At 36.7% G+C, this 21,058-nt stretch overlaps 1 protein-coding gene across 6 annotated transcripts in view; it reads left to right on the forward strand.

The window, feature by feature from the left end:
• HERC1 (HECT and RLD domain containing E3 ubiquitin protein ligase family member 1) overlaps nt 1-21,058 on the forward strand; it is a 163,961-nt gene that overhangs the window by 136,436 nt on the left and 6,467 nt on the right. For all 6 annotated transcript variants that reach the window (XM_019533386.1, XM_019533388.1, XM_019533389.1 and 3 more), the window contains exons 56-71: nt 2,873-3,072; nt 3,496-3,610; nt 4,307-4,453; nt 5,032-5,133; nt 5,522-5,695; nt 9,654-9,947; nt 11,249-11,314; nt 11,395-11,520; nt 12,794-12,932; nt 14,209-14,390; nt 16,204-16,359; nt 16,905-17,027; nt 17,817-17,919; nt 18,731-18,900; nt 20,256-20,394; nt 20,629-20,798. In XM_019533386.1, the coding sequence (XP_019388931.1) occupies nt 2,873-3,072; nt 3,496-3,610; nt 4,307-4,453; nt 5,032-5,133; nt 5,522-5,695; nt 9,654-9,947; nt 11,249-11,314; nt 11,395-11,520; nt 12,794-12,932; nt 14,209-14,390; nt 16,204-16,359; nt 16,905-17,027; nt 17,817-17,919; nt 18,731-18,900; nt 20,256-20,394; nt 20,629-20,798 (2,406 nt within the window). The remainder of the gene's footprint in view (nt 1-2,872; nt 3,073-3,495; nt 3,611-4,306; nt 4,454-5,031; nt 5,134-5,521; nt 5,696-9,653; nt 9,948-11,248; nt 11,315-11,394; nt 11,521-12,793; nt 12,933-14,208; nt 14,391-16,203; nt 16,360-16,904; nt 17,028-17,816; nt 17,920-18,730; nt 18,901-20,255; nt 20,395-20,628; nt 20,799-21,058) is intronic.

Here is a 21,058-nt window from a genome sequence, read left to right on the forward strand (position 1 = left end):
CACAGCAAGTACATTAATTGTGTAATTTAGTAAAACAACAAAAGTGCATTTAAAGATTGCCTGCATACTTTTGATCTAAAAAGGGATAGTCACTTATGGACAATTTTACAAATTAGGAGTAATTTAGACATATTCTAACATTTTAAATGGTTTTGTTCCTAAAATAAAAAAGCTTTGCCAAATTATACTTTTTTAGAGAAAAATATTTAGTTTTTTGTTAAGTCATGTGCTGAACAGTGTGATCAGCAGAGTCCATAAATGATTTTCAGTTGTCCATAAGAGAGAGTTGCCAGCATCAGACTAAAGTGGAAAGCACTACAGCTACCCACACCCAGTGTGTGGGACATACTGGAACATGTTAGGAGAAGGAAAGAGAATATCTATAGCACTTGGTAATGTATAGAGGTTCTGGTTTGTAGTGTAGGCCTTAATTGGTATAGCTGTCACAAATTACAGAATTTCCCAGGCTGTTTCAGTTTATGGCACAGGATGAATGATAATGTGTTAAATATGTTTGAGGTGCAATAATGAGAATGCTCAGAACTTCAGGTAACCAAACTCAATCAATTAACTTACTAGTTTTGAAGACTAAAATAGAGGACATAAAGGCACCGGGTTTCATATCAACAGAAGACAGAGTAGCAGAAAACCAGAATGTCCTCTATGATGGCCACCCTACTGGGACTATAAGACAGTGACAGGAGTCATTTTGGCCCTTGTAGTAGCCTAGAATCTAGGTGATGCAAAGGTAGCATATAAAATAACTCTTTCTCCGCAACCTCCAGTTGTCTTCTGCATTGCATGTCTTGGGAAGCACAGCTTAGAATTGAACCATGTGTTAACAGATAAATTACATCAGTGTCACTTACAGTACCATATTTTCTCATACAGCACACCCCCAAATAAAACACACACCTTGCACTTGGAAGATGGAATAGAGGAGAAATTTTTATGTATTTATTCATTTATTTATTCAGTCATGGCCAACTGCGTGAGTTAAGTCCTCCTGGGAACTTAGGGCATTTATACACGTACTCCAGGAGTTGGGAGAGACTTTAATTAGACCGGCTCTGAGAGCTGCTCTGAAGTGCCCAGAGCATCTCGTGTATCCCCTGTGCTTCAAAATGGTGGCAGGGGTGCTGTATCTAAAGCTTGAATGAGCTTTAGATAAGGCACCCCCTCTGCCATTTTGAAGTTCGGGAATGCTGGTACACGAGATGCTGGAGTGCAGTAATTACCACCCTCCAGCAGACTCAATATTACAGCATGTCAGAGCAGCCTTGCTGCTCGTGTATGGGTGCCCAGAGAGTCTCCAGAAGGTGTCTCACCCAGACCATCTCTTGGGATAGCATACTTCCTGTACACTGGTGTCAGAGAAGTTACTGTGTGACACAAGCTTAGGCCTCAGACTTTTGAAAGGGCAGTAGCTGTGAGTTCTTTCTTTTAAGTAATTCTTCACTTAAATTCCTGTCAATGAAATGTCATTTCCACGTCACAGACCTCATTAAGATGCAGTACTGGCAGAATCTCGCTTGCTGCTTCAGACGCAAGCTGCAGTGCTCAGCCAATAACTGGATGTGAGAGGATCAACACAGGACTCCTTTTTGCCTTTGAAAAGTTTTGTAAAGAGAATTAGTGATTGTCCTTTCTTGCGACAGGCCCCTAGAAGTGTCTAGGATTGTTTGCCAGCCCTTAGCAATCAGCTCCCACCTGTCTGCCTGTTCCATTCATTGCCCAGTTGCCTAGTCCTCTCACCTGCTACACCTTTAAAGTTTGTACTTCTGGGCACAGGCCTCAGTCTAGACTCTAGTCAGAAAGCAGCCTTGGGTACCTCTTTGCATCATAGGGCCCTCCCCTTTCTCTAGGCCCTTTCATGGTCCAGTCTTCATGCACCCTGCTCTCTTCACTCATTCTATCAGGCTTTCAAGCTCCTGCTCAGTATACCAGGCTGTCCTGCCTAAAGGAGTCAGAGAGTCTTACTAACCCAAACCTTCTCCAGGTGGCTGATGTTGTAAGTCAGCCTCAGCAGCTTGTTAGTGCATTTTAATTTCAAGCAACTTGCCAATCCATGTATTACCAGGGGCTGGATTGTCCAAGCCAGTTTCTCAGGTTTATCAGCTCCTAATCACTGTACAGGGCTTCCCTACCCCAATTCAGTCTCTCAAGCTTATCAGCCCAAATCCACTTGAGTAGCTTGTCAGCCCTTGTGTGGCTCAAACAGCCCACAAATCAACACACAGTCTGTACACCCCGGCCTCCATTCCCCTGTCCTAGAGGGTCTAGTTGCGGACTCCCTGTTCCCTTCCCAGCCACCCCATGCCTCTTGGCGTTGGCTTCTGTTGCCAAGATGCCTTGCAGGGCACTTGGTCTTTACCAAATGCCCTTCCTCACAGGCATCATCCTAGGCCTTCATAGATGCATCTGGGTGTCATCCAGCTCTGGTGCTTTCCTGGGCATACACACATTTACGGGTTGTGGGATTCACCTCTGTTCCACAGCACCACTTCCTCCTTTCAGTGTCAGGGTTTTTCTGCCAAGGGATCCCTGCTGCTGGGCCTATATAACCCCAGAGGGCGTGGTACATCTGACCTGAGCTGTCTTGCCTTAAAGGCATAAGCATGCTCTTTCCCTTTCTCAGTCATGGGGCTAGAGTCTCCATTACATTCCTAACGTAGCATCAATTCTTTGTGTTTTGAATGATGCCCCCTATACCTTGTTATTATCAAGAGTAGTAGTGATAGTAACTATAGCAATAATAAAAAATGTTTGTTACTATAATGTTGCTTTCATACTGGGAGCTTAACTTTCTTAACTGTGTTTGTAATATGATTTATGCAAATGCTGTTTTTCTCTTTTTGTTTGACATATTTAGGACACCATTGTTAGTATGAAATGGGATCCAACTGGAAAGATTCTCATGACATGTGCTAAAGAAGAAACAGTGAAGCTCTGGGGATATGTGGGGGGATGCTGGAGGTGTTTGCATTCACTCTCCCACCCAGCTATTGTAAATGGCATTGCCTGGTGTGCTCTTCCAGGGAAAGGAACTAAGTTGCAGCTTTTACTGGCAACGTATGTTAATATTTTTACTTTAATATTTCCTTTATAGTTTTCATACTATTTACTAAGATCTGTAACATCTTGAATTCATATAATATCTTTCATCCTACAGGATTAGTCAAGTAATAAACAAAATGGTATTGAACACACTTCAATACACTGTTCGTTTTGGTTTTTAGAGTATTTGTTCAACAACACCCCACATAAAAAGGGGCTCAAGATAAAATTACCAGCTGGTTTTCCTATACCTCCTATGCGTTTCCCTGGAATAGGAGCCCTGGAGTAGTTCTTGTTCCAGGTAGTAGATTGTTGTGATATGCTTCTGAAGTAAAATAATAAAGAAAAAACATGACACGTTTTTAGGACTTTTTGTTTATTGGTGCTATAATTTAATATTTTCCCTTTGCTTTTCTGATTTATACTGTCTTTCTTCAGAGGATGCCATAATGGTTTAGTATGCGTGTGGACTGTTCCTCAAGACATGACAATGATGTTGCAGTCAAGCTTGGGTTGTTCAGAGGGATGGTGGGACCAAGAAACAACAGGCAGGGTAAGGACATTCCAGCCATTGTGATAAATATATCCTGTAAGATATAGGAAGGGATGGGCTCAAGATGATTAAATGTCAATATGGGTAGAAGATAAATATTTTAAAAGCATTTAATTTAAAAAGTACATTTTTTTAGAACTTGTGCATCTGCAACATACAAGTGTTTTCAGGGCAGGAAATAGTTCGTTGTTTAAAAATGGGGGGAAGATGGGGTTTGCTAAAACTTATCATTGTTAAAATTTTATGTAGTTGGTTCCAAAAGGGAAAACTAACGTAATATTGAAGGTTTCTTGGCATACCCAAATTTTCATTTTGACTAAGTTTTAACTAAGATTGGTAAACTACAGCTGTGTAACGTGTTACAGACCTAAGATATTTTGAAGTAGAAAAAGACGTGGTAATAAATCAAAGGTGAACTTAAAATCACTAAAATATTATGTTTTCCTACAAAGTAAAACTACAGTCTATAATAAATAAATATTAGAAAAAGTACTTGTCAAGGACAGTACATCATCTTTAGAAATACTTGGAAGTTATTATATAAACTGATTTGCTCTCCTGAGGATTCTACTTGCCACCATAAAAAATTATACCAGAAAAAATAAATAGTTCTAAATCTAAAATACTTTTCTATTCAGAAGTTTTTATGTATGTAGTCCAAGATGCATCGTAATAATGAAAATAATAATTTTGCAGGATGGATACAGAAAAGCAGCAGAAGCCAAATGCATTTTTCAGCTGAGAGGACATATTACTCCTGTTCGAACTGTTGCCTTCAGCCCTGATGGTCTTGCATTAGTGTCTGGAGGGCTTGGTGGACTGATGAACATTTGGTCTTTGCGGGTAAGATCATCTGAATCACTGTTTGAAGATTTAAGATAGGTCTTATGTGTAAGATGAGCTAATTGACCAATATTGTTTTGTCTTCCACTTCCATTAGTGTCATTAAAACTGAGAACCAGTAGAGTTTAAAATAGTATAAAGTGCAAACTAAAAGTGTAAACAATAAGTTTTAAATGCTCATAAATCGAGGGGTTAAAAAGTAACTGAATTCTAATCCTGACTCTGTCTATGGTTCCTCATGCAGACTTGGTAGTCAGTTTGGGTCTCAGACTGCTAACCAGTTTTTTTCTGTAAAAAGTGAATAACACTTATCTACCTCACAGGCTGTTGAGTAGGCTACTTAATGTTTGTAAACTCACCCTTGAAGATGTCTTACTAATGCTAATTTGCAGTTTAAATATCATTAGGAAAATGCATTTGCCTTTTCTGCTGGTCCAAGAGTTTTTGGTGGAGGGGTTCAAAATAACTGAAATAGTGTTTGAAATGTTTGACGTGTTATGTATATTGGTATTCCTAACGTAGGATAATATGTTTAAATAGCCAAATAAGTGTAATGATAAAAATATTTATTTTCTTAGGATGGCTCTGTATTACAAAGTGTTGTGATAGGTTCTGGAGCTATTCAGACAGCTGTGTGGATTCCTGATATTGGAGTAGCTGCTTGTTCCAACAGATCCAAGGTAGTATTACATATTAAAAACCAGTATACTTCCCATACCTTATTCTCATTCTCAGTCATTTAAGTTGGGCAGTTTTGAGGTATTGGAAACAAGGGCTTACAATTGGAAGTATAAGGCAACCTTAATAATAATTGTTGCTCCTACCCTGTTTGAAAACTCTAGAAGAATTGTAATTAATTGCTAAATAAATGTAGAGTATTATTAGTAGACTGCCATAATTTTTCCTCACTCGACATTGTTCCTTTAGAAAAGATATTGAAACTGCTTTATTTAGGCACACTGCCAACTTGGGAGCTAAAGATGTTGTGGGAATATTAACAGAGCTGTGTAGAGTTTTCTTTGTTTAATTTCTTGTTTATTAAATGCATCTTGTGACTGTATTAAACAGGATGTGTTGGTGGTGAATTGCACATCAGAGTGGATATCTTCCAATCATGTTCTTGCAACATGTAGGACTGCATTAAAACAGCAGGGAGTTCTAGGTTTAAATATGGCCCCTTGCATGAGAGCTTTCCTGGAACGCTTGCCAATAATGCTTCAGGAACAGTATGCCTATGAAAAGGTAAGAATAACTGAATGGGAATATATGAAGTACAGACACAGAATAGGAGATGTCTATTTTGAAGTGTATTTAATTTCACAGTTTTCAGACATCTTTGTGAGGTTCAGTCCAATCTTCAGGACATCATATTTAACTTACCTTTTTTAATACTCTAGCAGAATGTATATTTGCCTGATATAAGGAGCTTTGTTGGCCTTCCTCTTGCTTAGTTCCCTGGAACAAACTTCTGTGCTCTTTTGGCGTAATACTGTTGTTCCAGCTATTTCAGGATGTTCTGCTTTGACAGAATATTCTCTTACATCACTCTGGTGTTAAGACTCTGTTATACTTATAACTGAATAAGAGATGCAGCTATCTTATTCATGCATTACAAATAATGTAATGTAATAATGTAACCAGTCATCTGGCTGGGGTCATCTGACCTTGGTCCTCTTTCCTGCCAGGGGCAGGGGGTTCGGACATGATGATTCATTGTGGGCCCCTCCTATTCCACAATCTATGAATCTGTGAGGTGCACCTATACCCTGCCTTCTGCCTGACTTCAGACTAAAATGGCTTAGCTACCTCTGTCTGCAGTACTTGCATCTAATACTGTCAAACTGCTGCTTCTGCATAATCAGACTAAAGAAGTTCCTCCTTTTTTTAAAAAAAATTAAGCTTTTTTCCCTTTGTGTTTTTTGCAGTATCTGCAGATATTCTTTTGAGGCATTATTTGAATGGCCTTAAACAGTGGTAGCAATATATGATTTTTCCAATAATTTGAGTCCTCCAAAATAAGAAATATGAGGGCTGGAAAGTTAATCTCTCCTCAAAGGAACAACTTGATGCTTGTTGTTACAGACACAATTGAGCTCTTCCCTTCTGTGGAATAGAGGTTGCTGTACCCAAATGCGAACTTCAGATCCAGCAAAGCTGCTTCATTCCTGTGCCCCTCAGCAAACTTTAAAGTAGTTTTTACCTCTTTGCCTGAGTTGGATTCTGCGATCTTTACCTCTGGCCTCTTGGACTTGTTACTGGCTGCCACTTCCAAGGGATGGGATCCAGGGTCCAGCTGCCTGACAGGCTTGGGACTGCTGCTAATTACTAAGATGCTCTAGTTGCTCAAACTTTTTCTCCCCAGGAGTTTTGCACTTGCAGGGACTACTGTAGTTTTCCTTCAGGGTCATGTCAGTTGAATTAAGATTGGTTAGAATTTACGAAAGCAACTGGAAGTGAATCATTTCTTACAAATAAACAGCGTTGGGGAGAGAAAAAGGAAAGATGGACCTATATATAAATCCCTTCCTCTGTTTCTTCAGCACTTTCAGAGTCTGTTGACATTTGTTCAAAGAATCCAAGTTTTTTCTATACCTCCTTCTTGCTCTTTCAGCTTTCTTTTTACTCAGCTTGCTTGCTTGTTCTGATAAGAATTTTTTGGGGTAGACTTTTGTTCTCCTATTTCCAGTTTTCTCTATCAGGTGTCTTGCTTGGTCACCTTCAGCCCTCCTCAGCTGATCCTTTGCTTGGCTACCAGTTCAATTAGAAAAATGTTTCCCCATGTGGTAGCCTGTTTTTTGTGCTCGGGTTTTTCCATTTGAAAGGAGGGTCACCAAGACTTAATGACCCTTGTTAAACTTTTGCCAAGTGCATAATTTTTTTCTTGACCCTTCCTATGCGTTTTAGCTTCATATAAAAGTTATGGAACCAATATAGAGGCACAGAACAATTTTACAATCAAAATGGCCTCTAGAATATAGAGTGGAGTGTTTAGATTTACATACAGCAATATGGACAGACTATTTTTTTCAGTCATGTTTGTCGGTTTTTCCTTTGTGCAAAATCCACTACATATCATTCCTTTAGCTCTTTTACATATTGTAAGGGCTAGGATACACATTTTTTTTCAGAGTTTCTGAATTATATCCCTCATTTCCTTTTCTGTATGAGAATTCACATGTTTATTATGAAGTGTTTAATCCAGTCTCCAGTGCTGATATTAATAGCTGTACCACTTGAATGGAATCATTTCTTGGTCCTGGTGCAAACATATTTGATTTTGGCCACTTAGCTATTCTATCAGCAATTTCTTGCAAGATCCTCAGTTTGTCCCTCATTTATTCAGCTACATGCCTGTGAGTATTTCACAAATATTTCCCCATGCCTTATTGCCACTAGGCAGGCAACAGAATCAGTGTCCTGAGGATTATGCACATGGTAGAAATTCTGAACTGAACAGGCCTTCCTGTATTAAATACTGATAGTATGCTGTATTTTTCTTAGCCTAATACATACCTCCCAGAAAACTAGATGTGAGAAATTTTTCTGCTCGAAGAAACAAAAAGACTTTTTGCTTAGAGGTTTTAATTTTCTTGGCTTTATCAATACTTGGTCATAATGTTACTTGCATCATATTCCCTGGACAATTTGAATAAGTAAAGAAGATTATATAAAATGTATCATATGCATTGTGCCGGTCACAAAACTGTTTCTGGACTTTTGTTGTCATATTGTCTAGCAAATTATGTCCTGGACATGGGTTGTTATGGTTTCTAAATTGATACCAACCATTGTCCTCCAGATCATCATGGTTGCTGACAGACATGGGGGGGGGGAAAACCCACACTTTAATGGAAGAAGCAGCACTTCAGCAAGGATTTTTGGTGCTTTTATCTAAAGCCGATTCAGTTGATCAAACAACCTATACACATGTTGGGTAGTAGGATCCAACTAATGTGATGCCTCTTCTGGGCATGCACTGGGCTTGGTGTTGGGGTGTGCAAGTTTAAAGTAAAGTGCCCATTTTGGGTGGTTTTTACATCTGTAAGCAACCCACGTTACCTCCTTAATGGCCTTTATGTGGCCTTCATTCTAATGTAGTTTTTGATTGTGATTAACAAGAGATTTTGATAGGTAGCATTCTTCATAACAAGAAACCTCTGGGAATAATATCCCACGATCAATATTCCTGAAGTTCATTTTAGATCAACTACAGAATCTGTCCAGAATAGTTAGTGGAAACTTTAATAAAAGACACTGCATATTGGTTAATTGTCTGCTTTAATGACCCCTAAAAAAAATGGAGTTTTCCATACAAAATAGCAAGAACTAGAATGCTGGATGGCTCTGAGCAGTAAGTAATTTGGAGTTTCATTTATCATAGTGTTTCTTTTTCCCTATTTAGACTATCAAGTTCTCTTTAGCTTTGTACATTATTCTGTGCATCATGGCAACTATACCTATGTCTGCTACATATCCTTTTCCAAGACATTTTTGTATTCCCACCACTTTATAAGACTCTTTAAACTGAAGAGCACAGAGACATGACAATCACTTTATTCTTCTGCGTGCTTGTTGCTTTTCCTCAGTTTTTGCTGCAATAATATCCATCACTTTCTGTAGTTTTCTTGATCTGGGATCCTCAGACCTTGTAATACCATAACAACATCTTCCATCCAGGCATAGAGGAGTGCTCACTCCCCAATCTGATCTTCCAACCCAGGAGGGAACAACACCTAGTCTGAAAAGTGTATTTATTTTACATGTGAGGCATGAAAATCAATAAATGCTTTTTCAGATTATTTGTTCAATGATGAAATTCTGAACTGATAAATTCCATGATTTTACTGTTGATTTGGCAAAGGAATTATATACTACATTCCATTTTTAAAAGTTAATGTGTTTTTCATGTTAATATTTTTACAGGCAGTAATAATAATTTACAGTGGCATGCTGAAGCTCATTTACTAGCAAAATCATTTCAGGAATTGAAAGATGAATGGGAGTGTGAAGGCTTCTACTTAAAAAAAATAGTCCAGGTCATCTGTGAGGGAACTTAAGTGAAAATACTGGAAAGGGGCTTTTCAGGGAGCTAAAGGAGGGGGTATTTTTTGCATGGAAAGGTCTTTGGAGGGTTGCTGTTTCTAAAGTGTTGAAAGTATGCCTCTAACTCTTCATATATTGAACTCTTTTTTTCCTCAAGCCTCATGTGGTCTGTGGAGACCAGCTTGTTCATAGTCCTTATATGCAGTGCTTGGCTTCACTTGCTGTGGGCCTTCATTTAGATCAGCTTTTGTGCAGTCCACCAGTACCACCTCATCACCAGAACTTCCTCCCTGATCCTTCAACTTGGAACCCCACAGAGTGGGCCTGGTTAGAATGTTTCTCAACTACCATAAAAGCTGCTGAAGCTCTGGCCAAAGGAGCCCAATTTCCAGAATCCTTTACTGTTCCAGATCTCGAGCCTGTGCCAGAGGAGGAACTTACTCTTCTAATGGTAAACTGCGCTATTTTGTACCAAGGAAGAGTGCAGATTTGACTGTCATGTAAATAACATTAATATGTATTTAAATAATATTAATATGCATTGCAGTAACTGACATAATGATGCCAGTAGAAGTAACTGAGTGTAAATGTGACAGGTTCCTACTCACTAGATCTGTTCCATCTGTGTCTCTTCAGTCCTAATTGTTTTTCTTACTAAGTACCAGAAGATTTTTCTGGGTTTCTTAATCCGCAAAGTTAACTGGTATTTAAAATTGATCAGGATTTTTATTCTGATTTACAAATCAGAGAAATGACTCAAAGAATTAAGGTTACAAAGTAACAGTGTCTGATTCACTAGCCTGGAAGCTTAATTGTGACATTCCAAGGGGTCTTTCAGAGGAAAAAATCCAAAAAGCAATAAACACATAAATAGTAGTTTGTTAGGGAGTAATTGAGAGGTGATAAACATGGAACTCAAACATTCCATTGTTAGAGTAACTTTTCGGAGTTGATTTACGTTTTGACCCTGGCAGCGCTTCCAGATGCCAGTACATGATCTGCCTGATAGTTAAATCTGAAAAAAGAAACTTGGAACTTTATGTATAAGTCTGTATGCTCTCAAGAAAATAATTCCACCTAAAAACTTTGAAGGTTTAGGTATACTTTTTTTTTATCTTATAGGATAATAGCGAGGGGCTGGTAGAAGAAAATAAAATTAGTGTCAATTATTCTCTTCCTTACTACTTTTCCTCATTATTTTCCTATTGAACTTATTTGATTAGATCTTTTTTGTTTTTTTTTAAATACTCATACTGGTTACGACAGGGATCAGAAAACATTATCCCATGTGTAAGTGTAGGTTTTGCCTGCCTTCTGATGCTATGGGACATAGGTCACTGCAAAGTATAACTGCTTTGCCTTGTGCTGTCCTAAAGGCAGGCATTTATGTCATAAGGATTTTAGATATTTGAATAAAGAATTTTTACTTGTATAACTCTAAATCTTAAGTTAATATTAAGCAAATAGGCTTAGCTCAAGTACAAAAATGATATTTTTAAAGCAGTGTTATTCAACACTATTTCGTAAAATAACTCATATATCAATTTAGTTTAATCACAGTTAAACCATTCTATATTTGCATGTAAAATAAGTTTGTTTTTCTTAATAGAATCATTTCAATGGCTATTCATTGAGAAAGTTTTGATGTATTCAGGAGACTACTTGAAGAGAAATCAGTAGTAGTATTATAATAAAATAATTCACAGATTGTGGATGGACTCCAATATACATTTTTTTTTTTTTATCTTATAGGATAATAGCAAATGGATTAATGGTATGGATGAGCAGATCATGTCTTGGGCAACCTCAAGGCCAGAGGTTAGTAAAACTGATTATCCTAAATTTAAAATGTTACATTCACTGATGGTCTACAATGCTCTTTTATATTGTTTTTGTAGGATTGGCACCTTGGTGGCAAATGTGACGTGTATCTATGGGGAGCAGGGAGGCATGGACAGCTAGCAGAGGCTGGTAGAAATGTTATGATACCAGTCTCAGCACCTTCATTCTCACAGGCACAACAGGTAATAATAACAAGGAAGGCTTAAGACCTATTGTCTACAAATTTTCAGTTGTTAGTGACAAAATTGCTTGCAAAATCCCTTAGGTTGAATGGTAAGAGTTTTCCATCAAACAAAATAAATCCAGAATATTTAACTATGGAAAATTTAATAGCTTTGCACCAGTTTTACCAAATTCACACTGAAAAACTTTTGAAACTGACAAAGAATATATGTTTTAGGGCTAATCTCACTAAAATGGAAACAGATAACTGTATGGCTTAATATATGTAGCAAGATTGTTTGCTGAAAGGAAGTAATATGCAGGGTGAAATTGCTGGGAGAATTAACTCTCTGGTGGGGAATGTACTATGAATCTTAAGAGTGCCATTGGAGACAAAGCTACCATATCTTAATAATCCTTCCATAAACAAGGGAAGTCCTTTCATCTAGATCAGGGCTGTCCAACTGCATTCCATAGGATACCCGCAGCCAGGAGGGGGTAACCTGGAGCCCTGGTTTCCCAGCCTGGGTGCCATTCCCTCTACTTCTCCAGCTGCTGCTGCTGCTTCCCCTTCCTCCTACAGCTCCTGTTTGCTGCCCCTGCCCTTTGGGGATGGGGTGGCTGAGGGAGCCTAAAACAGGGGGATTTGGGCAACTCCAGGACTTTGCACAGCATGGTACAGTGGGAGCAGAGGGGAGGGGAGAGGGTGCTGTGTGGTACAACAGGAAGCACGTGATGTACAGACATGCTGGCATAGTGTGGTAACAGGGGCACCTCCCTGCCACATGGTAGGCAGGGTGAGTGCCTGTGTGGTGCAGCACAGCATTCCAGGATCACATGGCTCAATGTGGGACACAAGGTTGCTGGCACACTGTAGTGTGGGATGGTTCATGGTGGGTGGGCTGGGGGCCTGTGGCCCCTGGCCACTTGCAAGTTGCACAGCTTTGAGCTAGGCCATTAAAAAGGCCTGCTGTATGTTGCCAGCTGATTTAGTTCTCCTGGTGCTGCCTCGTCTAACACACTGAATGAAATAATTTCTTGTTGTAGTGTGATTATGTAATAAAAATTCTCAGTGTAAAGCTTATTTCCATACAACATTTGGAATGAGTAAAGTAACACAGAGATAATAAAGCTAAGCAGCATGTGGTCAATAGCTGCCTGAACTTGTTGCTTTCAGTGGCAAAATGCTTTGTGATTTTAATGCAGGTTATGACAGAAAGACAACACATGTGATTTATATACAGATGTTACCACATTTGTTTAAAAAAAATCATCTTTATTATCTTAAACTAGGTTATTTGTGGTCAGAACTGTACCTTTGTTATTCAAGCAAATGGTACAGTTTTGGCTTGTGGAGAAGGCAGTTATGGACGATTGGGACAAGGCAATTCTGATGACCTTCACGTGTTAACTGTTATTTCAGCACTTCAAGGTAGTGTCCACATTTTTTTAAATAGATTCTTATGCTTTGCTACTGAATAAATTTCATTAGCAAAAAGGACAGTTATGTATGTTAACTCTTATTTAACTGAGCAAATTTACTTTTAATTAAAAGATTATATAGTCACACTAATAGCAGTAAAACAAACTAAATGTTTGGTTCCCTTTTGATGCATTTGTTCAAGTTTTAATTAGTAATATTTTGAAACAACTCATTTTTAAGAAGGACTGGAAAAGGCTACCAACTTTTGTATGTAAGCTTCTAAATAAACCTAGTAGACCAGGAAAATAGAAGTAGATAATTATTAATATTTGCTGTTGTAGCAGTTAAACATGCATATTATTTCTAAATTTAAAAGAAATTGGCCTGATAACATGCAGAACTATGCAGGGCTTTTAGAAGAACAAATTTTATATTCCATTGCTAATCTGTTTGACTTCAATTAAAGACAACCAGTGAATAATCCCTTAGAATCTTTACTCTCACATTAGAATGACTGTTTTATTTTCACTGGATTTTATTAATAAAACAAGAATGTGTACAGTAACATCTTTCCCACAGCACATGTAGTTGTTATTTAGAAAAAGCAAAGTAAAAACAATGATGAAGTCTTAAGAATTTTTTTTTCCAGGCAATGACATTTGGCATTTTTCAGCCAAAAAAAAAATGTTTTACCAAATTTTCAGATGTTATCAAATATGAGTACTTAAAGCCAAGTGAATTATTCTCTTTTCCAGCATGAATTTGCCACCATTTATAAATTCATTTAAATTTATATTAGAACTTAGTATTAACATATTTTCTTTTTTACAGCAGTTCTTCTAGTAGTCCCCTCTGTTTAGTTCAATTGGATATTTGTATATGCTCATAATTTCCAAAATCTTGATTCTTGTAATTGAATGTTTCCATGCTTGGTCTTTTTGTGAAACTAAATCTAGCCACAACTCCCTTTTTAATTGTGTCATTCTAAATGATTTTGCCTGAAATCTGAAACTTGGTCTATAGTTAATAGTCTTTAATAATAACTGTTACCTTTTTGTTATTTTGGGAAAAAAAAATCTTTAGCTAATTTAGGAACACTTGAAACTGGTGGCAAACCAGAATTGTTGTTTCTGTAAGAGGGGGCAATGAAAAGTGTCTTAAATTACAGGGGGGGGGGTTCTATTTCTCACACCACCAAACTCATTCCTGGGTTCATTGTGATTTATTTTGAAAAATGTAAGGAAATGTCTAATATTTTCTGACTTGCTTTTTCACTCTGTTAAAGGTTTTGTTGTAACTCAGCTAGTGACTTCTTGTGGATCTGATGGACATTCCATGGCTTTGACAGAAAGTGGTGAGGTATTCAGCTGGGGAGATGGAGATTATGGCAAACTTGGCCATGGGAACAGTGACAGACAGCGCAGACCAAGACAAATAGAAGCTTTGCAAGGAGAAGAAGTGGTGCAGGTTCAAGTTCAGATTTGTTATTCATCTGCTAAGCATAGATATAAGAGCCACTGTTGGAATTTTAGCTACAGGTTCAAAGTGAAATGATAGTAGGTGACTGGATGGCTGAGGCAGGAGCTTACAGTGGGAAAGGGGAGCTTTTCTATTTCATTTTTCCAATTTGAATTCAGCTCAGGTAAGTAATGAATGAAACTGCCTATGATAAGCTTTCTGGAAATTTAACATATTTTCTTGTAGAAGTAACATCGCAAAGCTCACTATTGTGGCTGATACAGTTTGTCTGTCTGTCTTGTTAGTTCTGGGGAAGAACATGAATTTGAATGGGCATGGAAACTGAACCATTTTCTCTATCCTAAAGGGGGTCAAAGTTTAGATACAATCGAAGGGCAGTTCTGGAGAAGCTTTCGTTAGCATGCCACGTCTCTTCAGTTTCCAAGGGTACTGAGAAGCTATTTGCATCAGCACTGAAAAGTTAAATACTAGTAGTGACATTATTTCAGGGGTATAGGTTGTAGCCATATTGGTCTATAGGCAAAAGGAATTGGAACTCATGGCAGAGGTGATATGAAATACAAATTTTTCACTTCCACCTAAGAGAAATTTTACAGATTTACGATCTTTGCATTCTCCTGTGCCTGAGGAAGAGTGTATGCACGCTAAAGCTTGCAAATAAAGATATTTTTGCACATATCTAGTTGGTGTAATAAAAGATATCACCTCTGCCATGAGTTCTGATTCAGTAGTGACATTTGTACCTTTTAGCAATATACACCAAAGTGCCCATCTTCAGCTATAGGTTTCTTTGCCAACACAATCAAAGTAAAACCAGCAACCACTTCATATTTGTATAAAAAGACCAGCACAGTAAATTCCATCTCAGTAACACTTTTCTTCCCACACAAATATTAGCTGGTTTCCTGGTGTACCTTTTCTTCTCTCAGAAAAAAAAAGTTTGCCAAAGAGATCATTTGAAAAATCATAGTTAATAAATCTGGCAGTCAAAGCAGAATGGTCTGCAACAGGAAAAACCTTCAAACAGCAGCAGTAACATAAGATCCCTAAACTGTTCTGTTGTTTTAAAAAAATCAATCTATTTCTTAACAGCACATATTGCACATTTCACACATTTAAAATAAAAGTGTTAAACATATTTTCTAGTTCTGCATGAATATGTAGTTTAAATAAGCAGAAATAATGGTAAAAATTGAGAGACGTAATATGCATTCATTCTTTAGAAAGCTTTTCTATCATATTTTTTTAATGAACTGACTTATGAGTGAGTGAATCTGCTGATCATGTTTTCTGCCCTGAGCTGTGGCATTATTTGTTGCAAGTACTAAAACTGAATCTAAATCCAGAGCTAAGAGAGATACTTGTAAGTAATTGTTTTCAATATAGATGGAAGAAAGGTTGGTATAATAGCATAGAAAACCAAAGGAAATGATTTAATTTTGTTAAAGATGCAGTAATTGCAGAACTGTAAATTTGAGTTGGTAACATAGCTAAGTATATGGGAGCAAATTGGTGCTAGGGAGATCAAACTCCATTTTTCACCATTTAAAATGGTCATTAAGAGAGGATTATTTGATTTCCTGCATCATTCGCTTGTTCAGACTTTGTTTGTATTTATTATGGAAATGCAAGAAGAATTTAAACCAGTTAATTTACTCAATTAGACAGTAAATATTTTTAATTACTCTTAGGCTGAACTGAATTTATTAGATCCATTTTGAAAAAGGTTTGCTTTGATCTTGAATTATACATTTCTTATATTCTATTAGAATGTATAATGAATATTTATTCTGCCTTCTAGATGTCATGTGGCTTTAAACACTCAGCAGTGGTGACAGCAGATGGTAAACTGTTCACTTTTGGCAACGGTGACTATGGTCGGCTGGGGCTAGGAAACACTTCTAACAAGAAACTTCCTGAAAGAGTGACAGCGCTGGAGGGTTATCAGATTGGACAGGCATGATTTATCTTTTATTAGTTACATAGTTATGCAATAACGTGCCTTTTGTTCAATAACTGTTGTGCATCAACATGTTCTACTGTGATTTTTAGTTGGGGCAGTTTTTTTCCTGCTTATTAGTATATTTTTAATATGTTTGAAGAATTCAGGCATCCATAAGAACTTGTCTTGCTTTGTTTTTGAATATTCTGATCCTTCTGCTGCAAAACTGCTCCAATTTTATAACTTTTGTAAATATTGCATTATGAAATAGATTGATAAAATTGACCTTTATGGTTTTGACTAGCTATAAATTAATTAACATGGAGATGTCTGTACATTCTGTCTAGCTAAAGTTGATTTTCATTTGGTATGAGGGAAGAATAATAGACAAAAATTGTTTTAAAAGTATTACTGCATAAATATTATTACATCATTTCAGAATAATTGTAATAGTAAGTGTTAACTTTTAAAGTGACATCATTGTTTAGAGTATGGTTAAATAATATATTTAATCAGTAAACTGGCAGAAACCTAATTTAAACTATATTACTGTGAACCAGGTGGCCTGTGGATTAAACCATACTGTAGCTGTGTCCACAGATGGTTCAATGGTGTGGGCTTTTGGAGATGGAGACTACGGGAAACTTGGTTTAGGAAATTCCACAGCAAAATCCTCACCACAGGTTGGAATCCATAATGAAATTAAACTTTTCTTAATTTTTTAGTGTCTATAAATGTGTTTGCAAAATTTTCAGCTTCTTGCCACTGGCTGTAAATTTTATTTTGTTTCCATTTATTATGCAATGTAAAATTCTTGAAGTCATCTCATAGGACTTAGCTGCTTTTGAAAATTTTACTCATTCTAATATATTTATTAAGACCAGTCTAGTTGTTAGAATCAGCAGTTCGTAATTTTACGACCATGTCATGAGACCATTAAGTTCTCCAAGAAGCATATAGGACTTGGGTAGTACCTTCTATTTAAAAAATTAGATCCTGAGACTTGAAAACAGTTTAAACAGTGCTATGTGGATTTACTAAATGGCCAAAAAGGTCTCAAATACAAATAATGAACATCTCTGTGCAGATCTGTAAATAGCAAAGTCTGATAGTCTCAAGTAGAGATGTTTTTCACGGTAAATACGTCCATTTACAATAATTTCACATAAAATATGATTATTACACAAATTATTTAAGAAAATAGTAATGTAGAACTCTTGGTTCAGAGGTGATACCGTTTATTACAAAAACTAAGAAAAAGAAAATCTTTTTCTGCTTAATAGAAAAATTACCTTTTTCTATTAAGAAAATAGTATTTCTTGTACGTTCAGTACAAGGATAAGACTACAGTTATGGTTTATACGTGTTTTTCCAAATCACCTTTTGGAATGGGGAAGTAGAAAAGGAAGGATCCTATGTGTTTACTTTTGTGTATGAACACTCAACATTAGCTTTCTCATTCTTATTCTTAGAAAGTGGATGTTCTTTGTGGACTTGGAATAAAAAAAGTTGCCTGTGGAACCCAGTTTTCTGTTGCATTGACCAAAGATGGTCATGTATATACTTTTGGACAAGGTAAGATTTTTCTGTTAAGCAACTATATACTAATCTTCTGTACACTTTAAATTATAGAGAAACACACAACATTTTAAATGATTGGCTAGAATGTATGACACCAGCCAAAACCATGCATCACATGCATAATAATTTGCAGGTGTAGACAATTTTATTCTAGAATTACCACCACGGCTATGTTGTCATTAATATATCATAAAGTCTGAAAAGGAAGAATATTAGCTATAAAATGTATATTGTTAAATTAAAGAGATATGTGTAATGTTGTGCTAGGCTTAAATAAAGGGAAACAGTAACGGCAAAATATAATTAAAGTATGCATGAAGTCCAAATTAATAATTGTTTGTCTATTTTGTAGGCAAAGACTAAGCATTTTAATTAACTTTCAGATTTTGTGGTGTTTTTGTTGCATCTCAATTAAATTCAATATGAGCACATGTTAATGGGTTTACAAATGCTTGTGTGTAAAGGTTTGTGTTCAGTTATGAAGAATTGAGGCTCCAAGTTAAATGAGTTAAAATATGATTAATGTACTCTCCTGTGAACAGCAGTCTGTCACTATCTAGTTTGTATCATAGTCTGACACCATTAAAGTGTGATTGATTGAGTTGAATTTAAAATACAAATTGCAGAAGCTTGAGGCCAGTACTAATTGGGTATCTGCAAATCTTTTTAGGAAGGTAATACACCAGAGTTTTCTCCAGCCACTTGCCTGAATACTGCCAGTTGCCTCTCTCCATAATAAATTTAGTCCTTTAAAAAAGGATTATATTTTCTGTGGAGAACATGGGGAATTTTTGTGCAATTTTAGATCGGTTGATTGGCTTGCCAGAGGGCCGAGCACGAAATCACAACAGACCACAGCAAGTTCCAGTATTGTCAGGAATCTTCATTGAAGATATAGCTGTAGGAGCAGAACATACACTAGCTTTATCATCAGCTGGGGATGTATATGCCTGGGGTAGCAACTCAGAAGGGCAGGTATGTACAATATTGTGGTGTTTGTGGTTTTCATAAGGGTAAGCATGTCTGTGTTGATGTACTTGGGAACTTTTACACCTCTTGGTAAGAGGAAATGACTGGTATTTTGCAAGAACAATGCTGTAGTTTTTTTTTTTTGTAATTTTCCAAGGTTTTTGGCAGAGATGGGCTGTTTTCTGATGGTAGTAATTAGGAGAGAACATTGAGGGTAAACCGTGGACTTTATAACCAGCCTGACACTGGAACAAATTTGTGAAAATGTCGGTATTCTGTTAATTTGGAAAAAATCTAAGTATCAATAAAGCTTATCGGGTTCCAAATTCAGAATTTCTTTTTTACTGGTTGTACATATCAACAGTGACTTTTTTGTGGTGTCTTATAATGTGGATAAAACTATTTGGGTCAGTAACTTGCAGAATGGCTAAATACATTCCATAGCCCACTTTTTTTCCTCTCATCCCTCTGTAAATTCCTAAGATTTGAGGATTTTTGGCTGTCAATGGCCTTTTTCATCATTATATGCATTGCAAAATTAAGGGGAATGTTTTTGTGGTGTAAGCAGTTTGTATTCGTGGTAGAATGGGTGAGCTTTGATTCTCTAACATTGCTGGGACTGAGCAGACTGAAGTTGGTAGGGTGAACAGGCTGATTTGAAGCCTTTAAAGGAAAAGCTTTAGATTTTCTCTGCTGTAATAATTACTGGGTATTTCTGAATGGCAAAAGATTTGTTTGCATTTAAAAAATAGTTTTGATTTTAAAACTATGTTTCTTCCATTACAATGAATGGCATGTAGTGTTCATACAAGTATGAATTTCAATTCTATGAAGTCATAAAGAACAAACTAGGAAAACTGAAAGCATACAGAAAAAGAAATGTGTTCCTTTCCAGATAATGCATTTTAAGTCTGTGAGAATTTATACATGAAAAAGGTAAATATTTATGTTATGGACACAATGTATGAACTGTGGGATCCAAAATATTTATGAGATTTCTAATCTGCAAAAGGGTTTAAGTTGGTCAAAATGCTGTTAACTCTAGATGTTTTAAAAGCTGTCAAATAAATATATATATAAATAAAAGTTTTGTTTTTGCAGTTTAAATTAACAGGGCTTGGTTGCTATTTGTTTAAGTATGAATGTGATGATATATTAGAGGAATACAGTAGATGTTATATCAGGTTCTCTAAGAAGTTTGCTGTTCCAGCAGGTGTTCAGGGAATCATCTTATTTTGTCTGAGGGTGTTTTTATTTCACTGTTTTTTCTGAACTCCCTTTTGGAGAATTTTGCATGGATAATTATTTATTTTGGGTATTTGTAATTTATGTTTTTTAAAGTATTGTTCTTATATTGTCAGCTTGGCCTGGGCCATACCAACCATGTCAGAGAACCAACCCTAATAACTGTTCTGCAAGGAAAGAATATAAGACAGATTTCAGCAGGGCGTTGTCACAGTGCTGCATGGACTGCTCCACCCGTACCACCAAGAGCTCCAGGTGAAGAACAGGAGATTTTGTTTGTATTACCATTTTGTTCTGCTTTCTGAGGCTTTAATAAGTTTTCCCTGGATTGGAGTACAAAGGACATATTAATTTTTTTCACTTTGGATCCGAACTTGTTCTCATTGCCACTTACATGAATTTTGACACCAGCTTACAGGAGCATGACCAGCAGGCCTTTTTTTTTTTTTTTGGATTCATTTATAACAATTTATTTTCTTCCTGTGGTAGGTGTGTCAGTGCCTTTGCAACTTGGTTTTCCTGATGCCATTCCACCACAATATGGAACACTGAAGGAAGTGAGCATTCATACAGTAAGGGCAAGGCTCAGACTGCTGTATCATTTTTCAGATCTTATGTATTCTTCATGGAGATTACTTAATCTCAGCCCCAATAACCAGGTAAAATAGCCTTTAAAAAACTTAAGTTTATATATAGGGTAATATACTGTATAGGGTTGTGTATATATATATACTGTTGTGCCTTGTCACTAAAGCATTCCTTCCAAAGTCAAATCTTACCTGAGTAACAGTGAAAGCCATTGTTGTAAAATGCTTATAAAACCCATCTCTCCCAAAAGCAAATTTGTAAATCCTGGTTTATATTAATCTTGATGCGTTAACATCTAAATCTCTGAAAGGTAATAAGCAGGCATCTCTAA

The sequence above is a fragment of the Crocodylus porosus genome, unplaced genomic scaffold (assembly GCF_001723895.1).
Source record: "Crocodylus porosus isolate Cpor-Errol unplaced genomic scaffold, CroPor_comp1, whole genome shotgun sequence".
Classification (NCBI taxonomy): domain Eukaryota; kingdom Metazoa; phylum Chordata; order Crocodylia; family Crocodylidae; genus Crocodylus; species Crocodylus porosus.